Raw genomic sequence first — 21,043 nt, 5'->3', positions numbered from 1 at the left:
CACAGGAGCTGGATGAATGGATTTGAAGGGAATCGTACGTAATGACATTGAAGTGCAAACCAAATGATCAGCTGCCTCAGAACCTCTTGGGAACAGCCCACAGCTGCTGTAATCAGGCCTGCAGGACCCCGGGTTCACCAACAGTTATTGGAGGCCCACTACGTGCCAGCACTGAGTTCTGTGTGTCACCAAAGGAAGCACCACGTACTGAGAATTGCTGCCGCGCCTGTGGTCCTACTGGAAGACTGTGGTCCCTGACATCAGGTGGTGCATGGAAGCATCTAGGTCTCCCCTGGCCCACTTGTTTATGAGACAAGCTACTGCCCACACCTTCTCAAGGTGTGGGGTCTAGATCACTGTAGATGTTTCAGTGGTGGGCAAAAAAGGGTCCCAGAACATCCCTTGAGGGCAGCCCTCAACCCACATCTCTTTTCCAGACTCAGGGAGGTGGGTTAAGACACCATCTTCCCAGAATTCCACTCGTCCTCTAAGAAAAGAGGAAAGGCCAGGGTGGCCCTCAATGATGAAAAGACCCCAAAGTCACCAGGAAACCAGGCCATAAGTCAGGGCCCCCCTTTCCCAGCAGGGTGTGCCCATAGGCATGACCGCCCTCCTACCATCAGTCTGGAAAGTTCCTGATCCCAGTCTCGCCTGTCTCTCCCCCGCCCCCTCAGTCCCCTCCACCCAGCAAAAAGGGATGAGAAGGGCAGAGACATAAACACGGGTCTGTTTTCACAGGAGACGAGGCTGGTCCAGGCCTCTCCCTGTGGGCTGGAGCTGGGCCTCTGACGGACCAGAGCAGGTGGTTATGTTTGGCGAGGAGCCGCTGGGGGGAAATAACTCAGCTTTTCCCACTGAGGTAGGTTAACCGTGGACAAAGGCAGAGCTGGACGTGAGAGCAGGATCTTGGCAGGGTCTGTCCCCCCAGGGGCCGGAAGGGCTCAAGGATACCCAGGGCCCCACAGCCAATTCTCTGAGCCTTATTGCTCAGCCCTGCCCAGGAGTCAAGGGGGAAGGGGCACTCGGGGTGTGGGGGGCCCCCGATGAGCTGAGTGGACACTCCCCATGGCCCCCAATTGGTACCCTGATCAGTCAGGGCTGTGACCAGGGGCTGGCAGATGTGGCCGAGGTGGGGGAGCTCTGGGAGCTGGGCTATCCTTGGGGACGGTGAAAGCCAGCTGGGGAGGGCAGACACTGCAAAATGGCATTTGGCTTCAGGTCCCAGAAAATCTGGCTACAGACTCTTGGCCCTTTCCACAGCTGACCCCTGGCCCCACACCGTCACCACTGGTCATGGTGAGAAATGGGTAGATGGGTGGGTGGGTGACTCAGTTAGTTTTTCTCTAATCCTGGGAAAAACCAGTGTCAGAGTCAGTGTCTTTCCTACATGAGCCAGTCATTCCCTTCCATCCCAGCTCATCCTTCCCCAGCGCCGAGAGTGGGTGGGGGAGACAGCCTTTCCTGTGCTTTCTGCACAGAGGGGTGCTACCTGCACCCAGCGTCCTCTCTCCCCAAGACTGAGGTCAGTGGAACCCCCTACACTGTCCTGGATTGGAAACCAACGCAGGCATTTTCCAACCAAATGAAGGGAGTGAAGGAGAGAAGGAAGGGAGGGAAGAGACGGAAGAGATGGGATGGAAGTAAGGCGGAGTTGGGAGGCCAGGGCACAGAAGCAGAGGTGGAGAATGCTCGTGTATTAAGCACCTACTACATACTAGGCACTTCACTCAAATTCTCCCTTAATCCTCACAGCAGCCCCTGAGAGGCAGGGATTATCACTCCCATTTTCACACAAGGAAAATGAAGCCCAGAGAGGTTAAGCAAGCTGCCCCAAGCCACACAGCAACTTAGTAAGTGGCGGAACCAGAACTCCAAATCAGGACTGCCTGTTGGCAAAGGCCACATGGTTTCTCTCGACCCAGGCTTCCTCCCACTCATGGGGGCCTGCGGGAGAGGCCTCTCGGGAAGGGGAAAGCCTGGAAGAGACCCTCAGAAGGCAGAGGAGAGGGAGGTGGAGCGGGAGGGAAGCTGGAGGCAGAGGAGGTGCTGGGGAAGAGAGGAGAAGGAAGGGCTGGGTGGGGCCCCCGAGGAGCGCTCGGCTGGGGTTAAAGCCCCTGTGCCTACAACCCGCTAAGCCGGAGAAATGAATTCTGATCCCTCCAAAACCCAACCTTGGAAAATGCGCGAGAGCAGGGTCTCCTTTCAGGAGAGCAGGAAATCCTCCACACCTCCTCCCGACGCCCCAGTAATGCCAGGATGTCCCCAATCTGCTTTGAGGAATGGAGAGATTAAGAATAATAAAAAAATTGCAATAAAATATGTGTGAAGGAGGGGGTAATTGTGGACAAACGCAGCATTCAAATTCATTTTTCAGCTCTTTTACACACCATTTCAATCTTATTTTCTGCTTGTTAATGAGATCTTGTTGCCTGGGCTAGGCAAAACCTTCCAATATCAGGACGTAATTGCACATAATTTTCTCTCCTACCAGTGATTTGCATCAGTTTTTTAAAAATTCTGGGCTATTTAACACCCCACCGTCCCCCTCCCCGTCTTCCTGCCTACAAACCTCCCACTCCCCCCTCCTTCCTCGTCCCTGGTCCAGCAAGACTCATTTTAAATGCTTATTATAAACGCAGTGTCGCCAATAAAGGGGAAAAAAACACCAAGAGGAAGTGAGAAGAGAAAGAGGCGAAGGGAGTTTCCAGCACCCACCACGTGGGGGGCTCAGTCCCCCAGAGCGAGTGGCCTGTCTGGATCTTGTCCCTCTGAGGGTCATGGGAAGGTGCGGTGCATAGGTCAGCAGATCTGCGTTAGAATCCCATTTCTGCCACTCCCCTGCTCTGTGGCCTTCAGCAAGTTACTTAACCTCTCTGAGCCTGTCTCCCCAAGTGTAGGGCTTCTGTGGGGCTTGAATGACTTCACAGAGCAGACGTGAAGCCTACATGGGATCTGGCACTCCGTAGGTGTGCAGCTGATGGAGTGTCTTTCCTTGTTGGATTGGCTTCCCGGGAGGCCTCAGTGATGCCGGGAGGGCAGTGTCAGGAATCCACAGTTGAGAGGCATCCAGGAGAACTCATTCATAAAGAAATTAAAACAAAGCCTTTATTCCTACTGTATTCCTGCTGGTCTCAGAAGGAAGGAGAGGCTTGGCCTTTGAGGATATAGACTCTGAACCTGGCTATGCCATTGATTGCCACTCTAGCCTTGAACCTCAACTTCCCCATATGGACCATAAGACCAATCTCCCGGAGCAGATACAACAGATAACACAGTGGGCTCTGGAGCCAGGCTGTTCAAATCCCAGCTCTGCCACTTCCCAGAACCTACCACAGAGGCTGGCACATGGTGGGGGCTTAATAAATATTTGTTGGATGGGTGGATGGATGGGTGGATGGATGGATAGAGGACTCTGTAAAATGACAGTCACAAGATAACTGCCAAGATTCCATGGGTGAGAGCAGGTACAGCGTTTGGCCTGTCCGTGCCAGCCCTCTGTAAGCGTGCACTCCACGTTAGCTGTCACTGCAATTATGAGCACAGGAGGGAAAGGAGGAAAAAGTCAAGAATCGAGAAAGGACAGAAAGTCTTGGTTTCCTGGGATTATGGCCTGTGATTAACCGCCCACTTAGAGAATAGTTTCCATCAGTTCAGTGTGGGGGACATTGTGGACGTGTAAATCCCTTTACAGGTTCCTTCATGTTAAGCTCCAGAGAGGAGCAAAGGGGACGAGGAACGTGGGACTTTATGAAGGAGCGAAAGGAGCACTGGTGGCAAGATGGCAACTCCCTTTCCCAGGACGCAGTGGCAGAGGCTCTCGCCTAGGGGTCTGGAGACCTGGGTGCCGGTCCCAGCTCGGCCGCTAACCCGGCTGTGTGATTTGGGGCAATTTTATCCCCCTCTCTGGGCCTCAGTGTCCACTTCCAACTCTGACAGAGTCTGCGTCTAAAAAGCCTGGAGGAGAAGGAAGCTCCAACTAGGGGCTGCCCCCTGGAGACACGTCCACGCAGGCCCTGAAGAAGCCTCCAGCCTGGGGCCCCCTGTCTGTAGCCTCCAGCCCAAATGACCCTCGAAATGGCAGAACTTTGCTCCTGATTCTTCGCCTGGGAGCTCGGCCTGGGTAGAGCTGCAGCTGCAAATGACTCCTCATCACACCCGGGACTCTCCAGGAGAGGGCTGCGCTTCCGCCATCAGACAAGGGCATCTATGGATGGGGAGTTCTTCTCTTCTGTCACACTATGAGCTCCTGAGGACAGGACCTGGGTCCCTCCTCTCTGACCTGATGCTCTTCTGGGCAAGGGCTGTGTCTCCCCCATCAGATTGGGGAATCCTAAGGGCAGGCCTGCGTGTCCCCCTTTCCATCTCTGCCCGCTACCCCCAAAAGCGTGCCCTGCTTGCAATTCCAAGACACAGGCTGGTACCAAATGATCAACTGCAGGTATCAGACAATTCAGAGTCATCCCCGTCACAAAAGGTTCCTTTTGCCCTAAGCTATCTTGAGCTGTCCTCTAAGAGCTGTTTTCCAAGTAACTGACCCTCAGCCTAGAGTGAGGGGCAGAGAGTGGGCTGGGGGTCTGTGAGTTCAACCCCGCACCAAGCCATCAGAGACCAGGTCTCCTGGGCAGGATTCATTTTCCCTACACCTCTTCAGAAGGAGCCAGTGCACAAAGCCGGGACATCCATGTGCTGAATGTCTGATCCCATAAGGCCGGGCTTTGGGCCTGGGCCATGAGGGAACCCAGCCCCATGGTATCTAAACCTCCCAGAAGGCTTCTGACTCAGCTCTGTCCATGGGCCCTAACTTGAGGTCCTGGCCTCACTTTTCTCATGCGTGACATGGGTCCAATGAGCTTTCCTCTCCCCCGAGCTGAAGGGACCAGCTTCCCGAGGTAGTTTCTTCCTGCTGCCAGTCTATCTCCAAAAAAGAGAGCAAGCATGGGCACCTCTGGGGCAGGAGGACAGCACGACTGGTTAAGATCTCAGGCTGCAGACACGTGGGTTTGAATCCTGGCTCTACCCCTCCAGTAGATCAGTTTATAGGAAGCACTCAGGACAGCCTGAGTCATGGGGGCTCAGGGTGTTAGCTGTCCTTGTCAACATCAGTATTAGACATATTGCATGACTTGCTTTTTAATTCAGTTTATTACCTGTCTGCCCTCACACTGCCAGCTCCACCAGGGTGGGGCTCTCCACCCCTCATGGCCACTGATTTATGCCTAGAACAGTGCCTGGCACACACAGGCACTCCATAACTATTAGTTATATTAGAGCCAGGGGGCAGGCACAGAGCTGAGATGGCTTTTCTGTGAGATTCTGCTGGGCAGCCTCTCCGTGGAGTCCCTGAGGCTGGGCAGCACCCACTTCCCAGGCCAGGCCTGAGACGAGGACCCAGGTCAACCCCTAGGAGGAGGCACGTCTTCCCCAGGGAGCAGCAAGCCGGCCACTGTGATGAGCAGATGCTCTGCAGAGCCCCAACTTCATCTCCCAGCATGGTCCCCTTGGCCTTTCGTAAGAACAAGGGCCAAGGCTATCTGGGTGATGGTGGCAGGGACCTGCAGTCCTGGGTGAGGGGACATGTGCCGGCCCCACAGCCCAGGACGAAGCCCCATCCCCTGCTGGGTGAGCCACAGAGAAACCCCTCCTGCTGACGAGACAGGACGTGGGAAGTGGGTCTGTCTTGGTGGAGACCGCCCACCCCCACCCCTCCCAAGACCACACAGATGTGCTGAAGATGTGCAGTCAGCCTGCTCAGACGGAGGAGAAAGTGTATGGGGAGTCGGAGCTCAGAAATGCCAGGAACTTTTGTACAAGACCCAGAAACAGCCCCCTCGCTGCCCCCTTCCTTCAGGAAGTGTTCCCAGCTTAACCCTGGCGGTTCACATGCACAGAAGCACACACGGCCCCCGCGTGTCTGCCCTGTGAGCAGCCCCCTCCCCCTCCAGCAGCTGTTCACCTCCTGGTCCCCTCTGCCCCTGTCAGACCCTCATCTGTCTTCACACCTTTGGTGGGAACCTCTGGGCGAGCCTCCGACGTTCGCCCAATCCATCATGCCCCCACAGCCTCTCCGCCCTGAGGAACGGGGAGGAAGCCTCTGGAGGGTCTCTCAGAGGAGGGGCGAGGGTCCGACTCAGGCGGGAAGGAGGTCGGGCTTGATCTGGCTGCTCTGAGTAGTGGGTCAGTGTCTCTTCTCTCTCTCCCCAAGGTTCATCTCTGGGCACAAACAGTGCACGGAACATCCACACTCTTTACTCCCACTGCTGAATCACGCTCCAGAAGCCAGGGGCCCCTTATCTGCTAGTGTCTCCTCTGCCCTGTGACAAAGTGCTGCTGTGGGATAAACGTCAGCCCACATCGAGAGGGGAGGGCTGGGAAGAGCAGCGGTCAGGGAACCAGGGGCCCTGGCCTCTCCGCCCTGGCCCGGCCAGTGTGTCCTGGGCCCTCCATCTGGCTGGCCCACATAATCTCCACGGCCCTCTTCAGCTTTCCATGTGATGCTCCTCTAACTTGCTTTGTACCATAAGGCCAGGCCTGGACCACATTCTCGGGTGTGGACACCTCAGTGTTTGCAGCCACCCTCACCCAGCCGTCTCTGGGATCCTGTGGTGTCTGTCTCCTGACCCTGGAAGGTTAGCTCGGCCAGTTAGTCCTTGGCACTCATGAGATGGAGGTCACGGCCTTGAACCCCAGAAAGGCCAATTAGATTGCACTGGGAGAACATTCCAGTCTGCAGGCTGCATCGCCCCCCATAACGTGAGCCCCTCGAGGACTTGGCGCATCATGGTTAGGAGCTCTGCATGCAGCTGCCTACGTTTACCGGGCACTCCACTCTGCACCAGACCTGGGCTAAGGGCTTTACGTGGATCGACTCAATCTCCAACAACCCTGCAAGATAGGTGCTGGCATCAGCCCCATTTCACGGATGAGAAAATCGAGGCAGAGAAAGGAGAAGGGATCTTACCCACAAGTAAACGATGGAACTGAAATGCAGTCAGCCCTCAACTACACACATTAATAGAGGCAAACAGGAATGAGCCCCAAATGTGCAGGAAATTAACATCCTTGGGAAGGTTTTAGACCAGGGGGTAGCGATTGCTTTTGGTAAGGGCCAGACAGTAACTATTTTAGGCTTTGTGGGCCATGTGGTCTCTTTTTTGAAACTACCCAACTCTGTGGTTGTAGCGCAGAAGTGGCCATAAGTACGTAAATGGATGGGTGTGGCTGTGTTTGAATAAAATTTTATTTACAAAAACAGGTAGCTGGAATGACGTGGCCCCAGGGATGTAACTGACCTCCCCTTTGACCTCTTTTTTCCTTCAGGTAACAGGTTTCTCGTACTTAATAATATAATTTATTGTCCTGGCAAAGGGAGGAGGGGGGCAAGAGCCCTGATGTTTATTAGGCCCATATTTTGTACCGGCTCTGTGCTGGGCGCTTTGAACAGTTAGCACGTTGAACGCAGAGAACACCCACCCTTCTTAGGAGGTTGCAACAGTCTTTGTGTAATCACTCTTTGTGTAATGGGGTAAACTGAGGCTCAGAGATGCCAGCTCGCCTAACACCCTGAGTGGCGGGGCTGAGATTTCAGCCCCCTCCAGGCCTTCGCCTGTTCTCCCGCCCTACAGCTGTTCACTTCAGTTTGCATCACTCGTATTCTCACCCCAGACGTGAGGGAGGTGTCTCAGAAGGTGCGAGGCAGAGCAAAAGCAGTCCTGGATTTAATTCCTTCCCCTGTGGGTACTGGAGACCGTGCCTAGTTATAAAAATGAACTCATGGGTTCCTCAAATTTGCTGGAACTTCCAGTGTCACTGAGTCCTGTTCCCCAAACCCACCAATGACCACCATCAGCCGGTAACCACCAGCCAATAACCCCTATCAGCCCCAGCTTTGTCTTCCTGACTTCATCCAAAGAAGGTCCCACAACTTCTAACGGCACCATCGGGCAATGAGTGACTTAACCAGCAACCAGCCACACGTGAGTGAACAGAGTTCCAAGACCCAGTGGGAGTCGAGCTCCCGTCTAGAACCCCAGCTGCAGTTCTCTCCACCAATGGGATGCGGTTCTGCCCTTCCCTCATGGGTCACTCCTGGTGAAAGGCGGGAGATGGAGCACAGGATGGAACGCAGGAAGGACTCCTGATTCTAGAACAAAGCCCCAACCACAGTCAGCGTCCCGCAGGAAATGGTGCAACACTTCCACCAATGCACTGCCTGAAAATGCCCGACTTTTATGGACTGAACCGCCATGAGGTGGGGGGTGGGCCAGTTTCACAAGCTCTGGATGGCTTTCGGGCCAGCAGCAAGTCTATAATACAGTATCTGTTGTTTCTGGGTGGCAAGAAGCATGGAAACCTGTTACGGAAACCCTTTCGCCACACCCGCCCGCTGGGTCGCCCAGGGCTGCAGCTTGAAGAAGGTAAACCCGGGGTGGAGGGTCACAGAACACTGACAAGTGACGGAGCAAGGAGCATCCTCTCCTCCTCCTTCAACCCTCGCAAGGTACCAACAGCCAGCAGTTTTGTGGAGACCAGCAAATTCTTCCCCAAGGAAGAGCCAACCTGTGTCACGCATAGCCCCGACTGGCTGGGCGGCGTCTGGCCATGGGACCCCGGGCAGAGGGGCCAGGCCACCCACCTGAGGAGACAGGCCGTTGCTGACGGGGTTCATGTGGTTGGAGGGCGCTGCCGGGTTCATGAAGCTGTCGGAGTAGCTGGAGAAGCTGTGGCGGGCTCCGTAGGCAGAGCTGGTGTCAGCGGCCGCGGCTGCCGCAGCCAGGCCCCCCTGGTGCATGGTGGACGGCGGGAGGGGCTGGGGCCGGTGCACAGTGCTGCCCCCGTCTGTGGAGAGACCCAGGGGAGAGCCTGAGCAAGTGGCAGGGGAAAAGACTCCTGTCTGGAGAGGAGCCATGAGCCTCCTTCTCCGTCTCCATGCCCTGGAGGGACGCTACTTGGGATGGGACAAGCTGGCTTCTGGACAGGGCACTAGGGACTGGCCAGGTCCTGAATGACAGCCAACCAACATTCTGGATGACTTCTGGGCAACTGCCCGCTGGCCCTGTTGCTCAGTGCTTGGCACACAGTAGGTGCTCAATAAATGTGATCTGGACTGAAAGTCAGTCTTTGCTGGGGACTCTGGTAACCTACGCAGTCCAGGCCTGATCCGACGGCACCTTGCCAGGTGCTTTTACAAATGCTGTCTAAGGGTACAAAGCAAGAATATGATTGCCATTGTACAGATGAAGAAACTGAGGCTTGAGGGGGTCGGGGCACTTGTGCAAGGTGACAAAGCTAGGGAGTGGTGGGGCGAGGGTCTGGACTGCCATTTCTGTTCTCAGCTGCTGTTCTGCTCTGTCAGGGCCCCCTCCACGCAGCCTTCCACGCAGTGGATGGGACCGTCATCCTTGGCAACAGTTCAGTTTCTCTTTGAGAATCACAAGGAGGGTCCCCTGCCCCTCTCCTCAGCCTCCAGAGCTGCAGCCTGCCAGCCCTTTGAGAGGAGGCCACGGGGCTTCTTCACGAGACAGATGCCAAGGAGCAGGATTCCTAATGTGTGCTATGGGGCGGAGAGGAGGGGGAGGGCAGAATGGGGGGCAGGATCCAGGCAGGGTGGAGAGGAACCCTCTCCCGCCACAAAGCTCGCCATCTCTTCTGCATTTTAATAAGACCCCAGGAGGTTCATGTGACTTTACAGTTTAAGGAGCTCTACGCGTGGATATGGAGGCGACCTTGCTGATCCCCTGGGGATGCTCTGTGGCTCGTTGGCAAAGCCAAGAAGTTCAAGGGTAGGACCTCATCTTTTTTGTCCTAATAGCCTGCCCACGTGAAAGCAGACGAACCATCATAAAATAATAACTCGTTATTCCTTCTTTGTAGGGAAGGGAGGAATGGACGGGGCGAGGAGAAGGGTGGAAGGGCATCGCCGAGACGCCAGGACGGGGCTCGGGCACTCACCTTGGGAGATGGTGGGGGTGGGGTAGGTGGAGTCCGGCAGCTGGTAGGGGGGCAGCGTGGGCATGCCGGTGGGCGGGAAGCCCCCTGGCAGAAGGTGGTTGAACGCTGCCAGCTGGTTGGCTCCTGCCTGCTTACGCCAACGGGCACGGCGGTTACTGAACCAGACCTGAGGGATGGAGAGCAGAGAATGGAGGCCCTCAGCCTGGCTCCTGGCGGAGAGTGAGACAGAGCTAGAACCCGTCCCCGAGAGTCACCCTCCTGTCCAGCCGGCATCCTCCTCCACGGGACGAAATCCCGCCTCTGTGCAGCTCAGGGCAGTTTGCAGAGTGCTGTCAGGGGCGTGATCCCATTCTGTCCTCCTGACCTTCCAGTGAGGGGGTTATTGTCATCATCCCCTTTATACAGATGAGCAAACTGAGACCCGGAGAGAGTGGGTGACTTGCCCACGTGACGGGCTGGTTGAAACTTTAGTCTGAGTTCCTAGGATCTGCTTGTCTGGATTTACAAGTTCCCTGGGAGAGGCCAGAGAAAGAGGAGAATGAGGGTGCAAAACGGGGGCTTCCCTGAGGGGCCTCTTGTCACCTTTGGGCTTTGCATGTGCTGTTCCCTCTAACCTGCACACTCTTCCTGCAGCTAGCTCCTCGGCCTGCAGGGCTCGTCTGAAATGCCTCCTCCTGCTCCCATTCCCTAATGGCTGCACTGAAGGCGGTTCAGGCAGGTTGCCGCCTCCTCTCAGGAGGCCTCGGCTTGTGAGCTTCCTGACACAAGCCATCATTCTATTGACTTGTTTCTCGGCGATGTTTCTCCTTGTCTCCCCTTCCGTGCATCTTTGCTCACTGCTTGCTCTCCCATAGGCGCCCACCCAATACTTGTTGAATGAATGAATGAATGAAGGAAGGAAGGAATGAATAAACAAGGGAAGGCAGAGATGGCTCTATTGTGTCTTTACTGATGCGCAGGCCACAGGGCTCAGTTGGGAGCCCCTCCTGGTGGGGTGAAGACCCCAACCTTCCCTGGCACCGGATTGCTGAAGACCCCCAAACCTCTAGATGGCGTCTCCTGACATAGGGGAGGGCAGCCTCGGCTGGGTGGAGGGGTGCTTTGTGCCCCTAGTGTGGTCTGTCTTTCCCAGGTCCTTCCCGAGGGGAGAAACAGTATCCAGCTTTCCAAGCTGGATGAGCAGAGCAGCTGGCTCTGACCCGTTTAGGATTCACAGAGAAAGGAGACGAGGCAGCCCATAAAATTAAAGCCCTGGCTTCTCCCCATCTCCCCAGGGCACCAGGGCATCCCCAGGGGCATCTGGGGTGGGATGGACGCCCGCCCGTCAGACTGAGGCTGCTTCTGAACTGGCGAGGAGTGGGCAGTGCTTCCCGCGCCCTGCTAGGGGGAGGGGCGCACTGCTTTGTTTTAATTCGGCGTTTCCCAGGGGGTGGGTCTCCTATCACCCAGCGACGGAGAGACACTCCAGATGGCGAGTGACACAGACATTGCGTAACCCTGAACCACCTCTCCTCCAGGGCTCTGGGCCTGCAGAGGAGGAAGAGGAGGAGGAGGAGGAGGTCTCAGCTCGGTGCTAATGCATCCTTGGCGCCTTCTGATACCTGCTCATCTCCCTTTTCACGCGGAGAGGAGAGGACGCCTCCTGGAGGACTTTCATCGTGTTGTTTTCTCTTGTGTGTCTTTCCAACTGCCTTCCTTTCAGGAGCGTGATATACACTTTTATTTTAAAATACATTGATTTTATTAAAAAAGTAAATAACAGTACGGATAATGTGCAAACGTGGTGAAAATCCTGAAGACGATGGGGCGTGGCTTACGTGTGGGACGCGCTGCTCTACTTGGCTGCGTTGCAGCTGCGTCTTAGGTGTGAGTCACCTTTTCCTCAGATGAAGAGTCCGAAATGCAGCTGGAAGCATGCTTCCCCCCTCCCTTCCCTTCCTTCCTTCCCTCCTTCTCATCTCAGACCTCCACTGGGACTCTGCTCTGTGCCAAGCGAGACACTAGGGATGAGAGATGACCAGGACGGTCCCAGCCCTCGCCGCCCTCTGCCTGGGTGCACGCAGACGAGTCAGGATAGCTGCTCTCCAGCGCGGAAAGCTCGGGGTGACACGCAAGGTGCCCTAAGGAGGCCCGAGGAGGGGCTTCCAACTTCACCTCTCAGAATCCAGGAGGGCTTCCCGGAGGAGAGGACGTGCCCTTTGCCATCTATTCTCTCACTTCTTCTTCCTTCCTTGTCCTGTTTCCCCAGAGCTGTCTCCACCCCAGCAGGCCCCTCCCTCCTCACAAAGTGCAACATGAGGGTTACGAGCAGGGACTCTGGAGCCCGACTGCCTGCGTCTGAATCCTGCCTCTGACTCCTAGCTAAGACGGGCAGATTCTGTTATCCCTCTGTGCCTCAGTTTCTTTGTAAAACGTGGCCGATAACGGCACCCACCTTGTAGCGGTTCTGGACCTGCAGTGAGTTAACACAGGCCAAGTGCGTACAGCAGCGTCTACAGTCATTATTCAGCTGGAAACCCTCCGCTGGCTGAGCTGGATGGGCTCTTGGCCAGCACCTGGTGCAAGCTGCCCATCTACAGACGGGGAAACGGAGGCTCCCGGAGGGACAGCGGCAGCCTCAGCACCCACCCCGAGTCCCTGACCAGGGAGGGCTGAGTTCTTTGAAAGCAGAGGCTGAGTTTTGTTATTCGTTTTTGATCCGTTCCTCAGCACCCAGCCCTGGGAGCAGGACACCGTAGGAAGCATCTGCTTACTGGGCTGGATACTTCATCCGGCCCTTCTCTCCATGCAGCACAGAGGAAATGAACATGACAGACGGACTTGGGTTCAAGTCGCAGCTCAGTCGCTTATTAACTGTCTCTAGGAAGTTACCTCCCTTAGCTAAATCTCACGTTTCTCGCCTGCAAAATGGAGACAATAATATCGACCTCCTAGGATTACGGTGAGGAAGATAATGTATGTTGAGTGTTGAGTGTCTGGCAGAGAAGTGCATCATAAATGTTGTCCAGTGTTATGAAAAGATTTGGTTTCAGTTGTTAATTAGCGAGTCCCTCTAGTGCCTCCAAAACGCAGTTCTGTTCAAGGTGGCCTCTGTTTCTAGAAGGAACACCCAGGCTGGAGGATCTCGGCACTCGGCACAGGGGATCTGTTTGCCTCCAAGGAAGATGTATGCAAGGTTGGGGTCCAGCCGCAGCTGTTTAAAAATGAAGGTTCCTCCATAGAAAGGAGTCACTGGTCCCCAAGAATGTGTCCTCCTGCATGACACCCCCTTTCCCACCCCCGACTGAGTCGAGGTGTCTCCACCAGACATCAGGGTTCAAAGGGAGGCTCCCAACCCTCAGCTGGGGAGCAGGGCTGGAGGGAAGCCAGGGGGAGGTAACACACTTGAGTTACTAGAACCCCGCCTGACACGTTCACCCGCTTACCTGTTTATTCGAACGTCAGCTCCGTGACAGCAGGGATCTCTGTTTGCTGAATCCCCAGCGCCTAGAAAAGTGTCTGGCACACAGTGGGTGCTCAATAAATGAGTGCCAGATGAATGAACCTGTAGTTTCAAGGGTGGTCAGAACTGGAACCACCAAGAACAGGTGGAGTTTTAACAACAACCACCCCCCTTTATGGCACTTCTATGTGCCAGGCGCTTCCTAACTGTGTGTGGGTTTTTTTTTTTTTTCACTTGTAGGCAGTTAATCCCCAGAATGAGGTAGACCCTACTATTGCCACCTCTATTTTGCAGGTGAGGAAACTGAGGGCAGAGGGGATAAGTCATGGAGCTGGAATTCACACCAGGCCTCTGGCTCTGAGCCTCTCCACTACCCCACACATCTCTTAGAGCTACTGAGATAAGATGGCACAGGACTGCAAAATCCCAGAACCAGAGACTCTTAGGATCCGAGGCCAGGACCTCAGAAGTATAGAGCCATAAAATCTAAGCAGTGTTCAGGGGACATGGCACTTTTGCTTGAATACTTCCAGTAACAGGGACCTCACCACCTAAGGCAGTTCTGATTGTCAATAACTAAGGATCCTAGAACTTTAAGGAGAACTAGTGACCATTTAGTTCAATCCCTTTATTTACAGATGGGAAATTAAGCCTCAGGAAAGGAAACTGACCTGTTGAAGGTGACACAGCTGATGAGAGGCAGGGACCGAGGGGAACCCAGGCCTGTGGCTCCCAGTCCCGTGCTCTCATCCCTGCAGACCTTTATATGGGACGTGGGACGTTCCCCTGTTGGCCCTGGTCCCACCAGGGCCTCTCAGAGCAGCCGTGTCCTTCAAGTCTCCTCTTCGCCAGGCCAAAGATTCTATCATTTCTGTCTTAATTTTTTTGATCAGCCTTTGTTCATTCTTTAAAAACTCAACATTTATTGTTCCCTCCTCTGCTGGGAGAGCTCTCGGGGCTGGGGGACCCAGCCCTGACTGGGGGGAGAACATAGTCTGAGGGGGAGACCCCAGCCCTGCCCCGGGGAGCTCGCAGTCTGAGGGGGAGACCCCAGCCCTGCCCCGGGGAGCTCATAGTCTGAGAGGGAAACCCAGCCCTGCCCCGGGGAGCTCATAGCCTGAGGGGGAGACCCAGCCCTATTCTGGGGGAGCTCAGAGTCTGAGGGGTAGACCCAGGCCTGCCCGGGGGAGCTCACAGTCTGAGGGGGAGACCCAGCCCTGCCCAGGGGAGATCATAGTCTGAGGGGGAGACCCAGCCCTATTCTGGGGGAGCTCACAGTTTGACGGGCGAGTCCACCCATGGAGGAGGTCTGCCTGGCCCCCTCACTAGGAGTTTGCCTGGGCTCTGGCCGTTCCCCTGTTCCCTGCCCCCCTCCCTCCTCGGACCTTGAGTGACACCTGTTTCTGGGTCCCCTGGGCCAATAAAAGCACTGCCCTGACAGCCAGGAAATTTTACAAGGAGCGGTCAGGCTTCAAGGTGGTGGGAAGCAGCCGTGGCCAGACGTGGCAATGAGAAAGCACCCAGGAATGTGCCCAGGAGAACAGCTGCAGGCAGAGGGGGCGGCCTGGGGCAGCTCAGATATCACCCCGTGGAGGAGGGGGGGATGGGATGAGCTGGCTGCTGCCGCCTGCCCCTTGGGGTCTCCCTCAATGGCAGCCACGGGCCCCCTACTCCGGGAGTGGGGGTGCGAGGTCTGAGGAAGGTACGCTGATTCCTGAAGGGCTTACATGCCGGTTTGCTTCTAGAACTTTCCCTATTGCTTTCAAATCCCAGGCTCTGAGTCAACTTCTTCCTTTTCCCGGATGGAAGGAACCCCGGCTTTGGCATCTGCCAGGCCGAGTTCCAGGCCCAGCTCAGCCCCCGTCCGGCTCTGTGCCCCTGGCTGTGTTGCTTCTGAGCCTCAGTGTCTGCACCTGTGGCATGGGGGGTTGGCCATACCGACCCAGGTTCCACCAGGTCACGTGGGAGAAGCCCCAGCACTGCGGCTGGCACAAGGTGGGGCCTGACAAAGGCTGGCTCCCCTCGGATGGAAGCGCCCCCCGCCCCGCCCCTCTGCAGGCCCGCCTCCCCACTCACGAGACGACGGGCCGGGAAGGGGTTCCCATAGGACCCATTCACCCCCACTTCTCCGCCTCTTCCTCCTCCACCCCCTCCCAGCCTGAGCCCCTCCCAGCCGGGCCCGGAGGAGGCTCGCTCTGCACTCCCAGAGCGACTCTGGGAATCCGAGAGCTCGGCCTGGGGAGAGGAGGCAATTCCCTCCGCGCCCCCTGCGAACCCCAGGAACCCCGGCAGGCTCTGCTCTTTCTGCACTTTCCCCTTCCCCAGACCCCTGATGAGGAGCCACACACTCGAGGGCGTGGAGGGGGTTCCACTTCTGCCCACCCTCCCTCAATGCTTCTAACCCACCAGGAACATGCCTGCCCAGTCTGCCTGCATGCTTCTCATGACGGGGAGCTCGTTATCCGTCTTAGGAAGCCAGGCCTGTGCAGAAATTTTCCTCCTAACCACCTCCTCCCCTGTCCGAGCCTTGGGGATTATTATCTCCCTGAGCTCTTCTTGCGGCTGACCCAGTGCCCTCCTTTCCTGCCTCCCCCCTTTCCTTTCTTCCTCCCTCTCTCCCTTGCCCTGTTTTCTTCTCTCCCTCTCCGGCTCTCCCTCCATCCCTTCCTCTCTCTGAAGTGCTTGCCGCCTGGAGGGATGAACTCGATCCAACAGGCCTCCCTGCAGCTCCTGGCTTCCCTGGGGCTATCCGCCGCTTGGTCAGTCAGTCAGTCAACCAACATTGGCTGCCTACTTACTCTGCATCAAGTGCCAGTGGCTTTACTTGTCTACACGGTCCCTGCTGCAGAACCCCCCCAGGCCCACTAAACTCTTGGACCCTGGCCCCCCACCTTCTCGATCCCAGTCTCTGCAATATGCCCACACCGCGCACACCCGAGGCACCTCCTCACCTGCACGCGCGCCTCCGTCAGCTTGGTCCTCTGGGCCAGCTCCTCGCGGGTGTAGATGTCCGGGTAGTGAGTCCTCTCGAAGGCCTTCTCCAGCTCCTCCAGCTGCTCGGCCGTGAACGTGGTCCGACTGCGACGCTGCTTGCGCTTCAGAGGGAGGTCGGGCTCCGACTCCACGTCCGAGCCCTCGTCCAGCCGGTTCCCTAGAGCCGGGAGAGGGAGGGAGAGGGTGGGGACCTAGTGAGACGGAGGGGTGCTGTGTGCCCACCTTCCATCCCACCACTGCACTGATGATCAGATCCCTCCTGAGCACCAGGAGAAGGCTGTTTCCCACAGTACTGTTTATCAGAGTGAAGAGTGGGAAGCAACCTCCATGCCCAGCCCTAGGGGATTGGTTAAATACTATGACACAACCACTCTTTTTTTTTTTTTTAAATCCCCTATAGTTGAGCATTTAGGTTATTTCCACTGACGCAGAAGGATGCATATATGACATAGGACTCAGGGAGTGGTTTCATGATGAAATACATTTGTCAAAATTCCTAGAACTATATTCTCAAAAAAGGGGGACTTTTGCTGTATATTAACTATACCTTAATAAACTTGACTTTAAGAAAAAGGCAAGGTACAAACCAGCGTGCAAAGATCAATCCCACTTTTGGAAAAGCACACATGACACATTATGGAACACTCTACCCGAAAGATGAATAAACGTTAACCTTCAGAGTGACAGAACTTTTGTTTTCTTCTTTACACTCATTTATAGTTTAGTATTTTTAAAATGATGACCATTTAAACAAAGACACTATTGCATTTTGGGAAAATATTGCAAAACTAAAGAAAGGAGGAGACAGGAAAAAAGGAAGGGAGGGAGAGAGGGAGGGAGGGAGCAAAGGCACGTGCCCAGGGCTGGCAGTCAGAAAGCTTAGATTCCAGGCCCGGCTCTGCCTCTAGATGCCCTGAACTGTGACCCTAGGAAGGCTACCTTCCCTCTTCGGGCCTCAGTTTCCCCATTTGTGACATGAGGGTTTGGACTACGTGACTTCCATACACAGACCCTTCCTGGGATGTTCCAGGATCTCTGAGTGACCTTCTGGGCTGGAAGAGGAGACCTCACCTGATGACCTTGGTCATGGCCATGGCTCCCACCCCATCATCCCCACTAATTTCCACCCTGGAGCCTGGGGGTGGAATGAAGACCTTTGCTTCCTGTGCAGAGAGAGCCCAGAAGTCTGGAGCTAGCTTACTTCCCAGCCCTGGATGGGGTTATCAGACTAGGAATCTGCTCCTGTCCCAGGTCCAGGCCAGGGAGACTGCAGGAAGGGCTTGATCAAGCTCCTTGGTATTCAGGGCTGAAGACATCCTGGGAACTAAACTGGCTCCCCATTCCCATCAACCCTGTGCCTCTTGCCCATCTCTGATCCAGCAGAGGGGATGCTGGCAAGGCGTTCCCTAGCCAGGGCTCTGAAGCTGCACCCTCAGTAGCCCCAGGGGAACTGTGGGGAGCACGGAGGAGGGGGCTAGTGAGAAGAGGAAACAAAACAAGGGAGAGGGAAAGGGGAAGCAAGCAGTCAGAGATTATCTTCCTCCTCCCCACTCCTGCTTTCTCCCTTTTCTCTTTCGCCTTTGTTTCTCTCCCCCTTCCATCTCCATCGCTGGCATTCCTGGAGACACATGTGTGCTTGTCACTCGTTCACTCCCCAGAGCACGGACGGGGCACCTGCCATGTGCCACGCATGCGCCAAGGATGCTGTGCTCAGAGTGCTCAGGCAAGCTGGAAAAGCCTCAGAGATCATGTGGTCACAATACAGATGGGAGAAACTGAGTCACAGAGAGGCCACGTGAGATGCCCAAAGTCTCTCAGGGAGTGTCCACACTGGCTCGGACCCTGCTCTCCTGTCTCCACCCCATTCTCACTCAATGGCTTCAAACACTGGTTACACGAATACGTCCAGTCTCCTCCGACAGGGGACAACCTGCCTCCCCGTCCCCCCAAAAAACCACCTAATACAGCCCTTTAGATGTCAAGTAGAGGTGAAGGGAAAAGTGTTCCAGGCCAGTGGACGAGCACGCGCAAAGGCCTGGCGTGTCCAAGGGCACGACGGGTAACGTTATCATGGGGCTGCATCCACAGCCAGGAGCCAGGCAGGTGGATGGGGAGTACTGGGAGGTCATCCAGACTTGGGCATTGCCCCTCTGCCCTGGGTCCCCTTCCCTCCATCCTGTTCTCTTGGCCACTGGGCAGTCATCTCTGCCTTTTATTGGCCACTGCCAGGCAGTCCCTGCTCGTGATGCTGCCCGACAAGGGAACCAACGGCAAGGGAGACCTCCCTTCCTCGTTGCCTGCCTCATCCCTAAAGGCAGACATCGGATCCAGCCCCTCCTCTGCCCTTTCCTGGCTACCCAGCTCCCTGTCACCCAGAGGAGGCCACAGCTGGCATCCCCAGGGGCGCTTCCCCAGCATGTCTGGGGCTCAGAGCCAAATACAACTAATCCCAAGGATTCATTTTCTGAAACTCTGCAAAACCTGTTTTTTGACTGTGGCCAGGAGAGTGAGCCCTTGGGGCCTCAGAAGGAGGAAGCCAGCACTGGCCGGCAGGAAGGGAGGTTAGCCCGCAGACGGGGAACGGGGCACCAGCCTCTGTCCTCCAGGGGAGACCCTCGAGCTCAGACAGGAGCTGAGTGAGATGAAGATCAGGGCCCTCGGTGGCGAAATCTACCTGCAGAGACTGTACTCAGAGCCGTGAGGTCAGACGGGGGAGGAGATGGAGAGCCCCATTCTGATGGAGGAGGCACAGCCCCGTCCTGGGAGAAACCCAGTCTGATAAGTCTCAGTCTGGTTCTAGGACAGGCTGTCTAATAGAACTTTCTGCACTGATGGAAATGTTCTAGATCTGCGCTGCTCAGCCCGCTAGTATCAGCCGCATGTGGTCCTGAATACTCGAAATGTGCCTAGTGCAACTGAGCAAATGAGTTTTTCCTTTTATTTCATTTTAATTCAAATTTACATGGCCACACGTGGCTGCTGGCCACCCCAGAGGAGAGCACAGCTTCAACACTGCTCTTCTGTCTTTCGGACAAGGAGAAGGCAGGCCTCAAGCTCAGAGCCTTCTGCACGCGAAAGTCTCTAGGCAGAACTTAACAACATTCTTTGTTTTAATGATATTTGTTTTTATGGTTCCCATCTATTTATAGGACATGATACTCATTTTCCATTTATAAGGGCATTAGTCTCCTTGAATTCAGTTTTTTAAAGTGCTTTTGTATAAAGTAAAATATTAAAGAAGTAATAGGACAGGCTGTCGGGCTGTAACCAAAATCGTGAATGCAGTCAGCAGATGACCGGCTGCAGGATAAAATTCAGGGTGCTTCTGATCCTGGACCGTCCCCAGCCTCAGTGCCCACTCAGGCCCATGCACACCAATGCCCTTGCCCTCCTCATTACTTGCAGCTTCTAGACTCATCAGGGTTCTGAGTCTATACCTCCGTCTCCCTGTCCCTCCAGCCCCTTACTCAGCGCGGGTCTGGGAACTCCATGGGCCCAGAGACACCCAAACCGAAACCCAGGCTGGGGAAGGCAGGCAGGGCCCACAGGTCTCTGTTGTTTGACAGGCGCTGGAATGACCCTGCAGGATGTTGGCGGTTGTCATAACAACCCTTTGGATGCTGAGTGGGGAGAGCGAGCCTCTACCCCACTAGCTGGGAGATCCAGAAAGATCTTAAGAGAAGTGGACTTCAGGCCCCTGAAGATCTCCCGCCTCCTCCTTGGCCCAGCCCAGGGGACGAGACCCCCATCCTAGGTCTGTGCCTCATGACAGGTCTGTGAAGCTGGGACTATCGGCTCTTTTACCAACAGGGAAAACAAGGCTCAGAGAGGTTCAGTAACTTGACGGGGGCCACACAGCCAGGAAGCGCGCGCTCCTTCCTGGAGAGCACGCGGAGGAAGGACAGGTTGAGAGGGAGTGAGGGGCCCCCCGGGGCAGCTCTGTTCCAGTCGGGAGTCCTGGTCTGGGAGGCCCGACATCTGGATTCTGGGCTCGGTCTCTCCCTCGCTGTGTGGCCTTGGACAAGCCACTGCCCCTCTCTGTACCTGGGTTTTCTCAGCTGTAAAAGTGAAGATAATGCATCCCAGCATGCGTCACTGGATTGCTGTGAGAACAGAATGGAATGAAGATTATGGGAGTAACTGGGAACCTATAAAGGGCGCGCGGAGGATGATGACGACGACAGGAAAGGGGAGAGGGTGGGGGTGCAGGACGAAAGCAGCGTGAGTGAGGGGACCCCCTCACGGAGAGCCCTGGTGCCGCCACATCGCCCTCACTTCAGTTTCCCCGGTGACGTCCCCTCCCCGGGAACCCGCCAGCCTCAGAGTCAAACTAATCAACAGGATCAGGTGGACTCGTCGCAGAGAGGCCCTGCTGGCCGGGGCCGAGTCCTCCACGCGCCGAAAGCTCGCTGCCTCTCTGTGAAGCCTGGGCAGCCGGCACGGGGCGGGGGGGATGTGGGGAGATGGACATGGGGGCGCATTCGTTAACGGAGGCTGCGTGTGGGGCGGGCAGCGGGGGAGCAGCCTCCTGCCCTGCTGCAGCTCCCGCCCTCCCGCTCCCAGGCAGCTGTGAGATGGAACGGTCCCGAGGGGGTGGGACGGAGCTGGGGCTGGTCTGGAGATAGTCCTGAGAGAGAGGGACTTGGTGAGGGCCCCCCT

The 21,043-nt window shown here is 55.9% G+C and overlaps 1 protein-coding gene across 2 annotated transcripts in view; it reads right to left on the bottom strand.

Annotated features, from left to right (window-relative positions):
- PAX7 (paired box 7) overlaps positions 1 to 21,043 on the bottom strand; it is a 96,818-nt gene that overhangs the window by 27,868 nt on the left and 47,907 nt on the right. For both annotated transcript variants that reach the window (XM_058552033.1, XM_058552034.1), the window contains exons 5-7: positions 16,342 to 16,541; positions 9,949 to 10,114; positions 8,633 to 8,835 (exon numbers count right to left, since the gene is read on the bottom strand). In XM_058552033.1, coding sequence (XP_058408016.1) covers positions 8,633 to 8,835; positions 9,949 to 10,114; positions 16,342 to 16,541 — 569 coding nt within the window. The remainder of the gene's footprint in view (positions 1 to 8,632; positions 8,836 to 9,948; positions 10,115 to 16,341; positions 16,542 to 21,043) is intronic.

The sequence above is a fragment of the Diceros bicornis genome, chromosome 13, assembly GCF_020826845.1.
Source record: "Diceros bicornis minor isolate mBicDic1 chromosome 13, mDicBic1.mat.cur, whole genome shotgun sequence".
NCBI lineage: Eukaryota > Metazoa > Chordata > Mammalia > Perissodactyla > Rhinocerotidae > Diceros > Diceros bicornis.
Note: the sequence above shows the minus strand (reverse complement) of the source record. Positions and strands in the feature narration are given on the sequence as shown.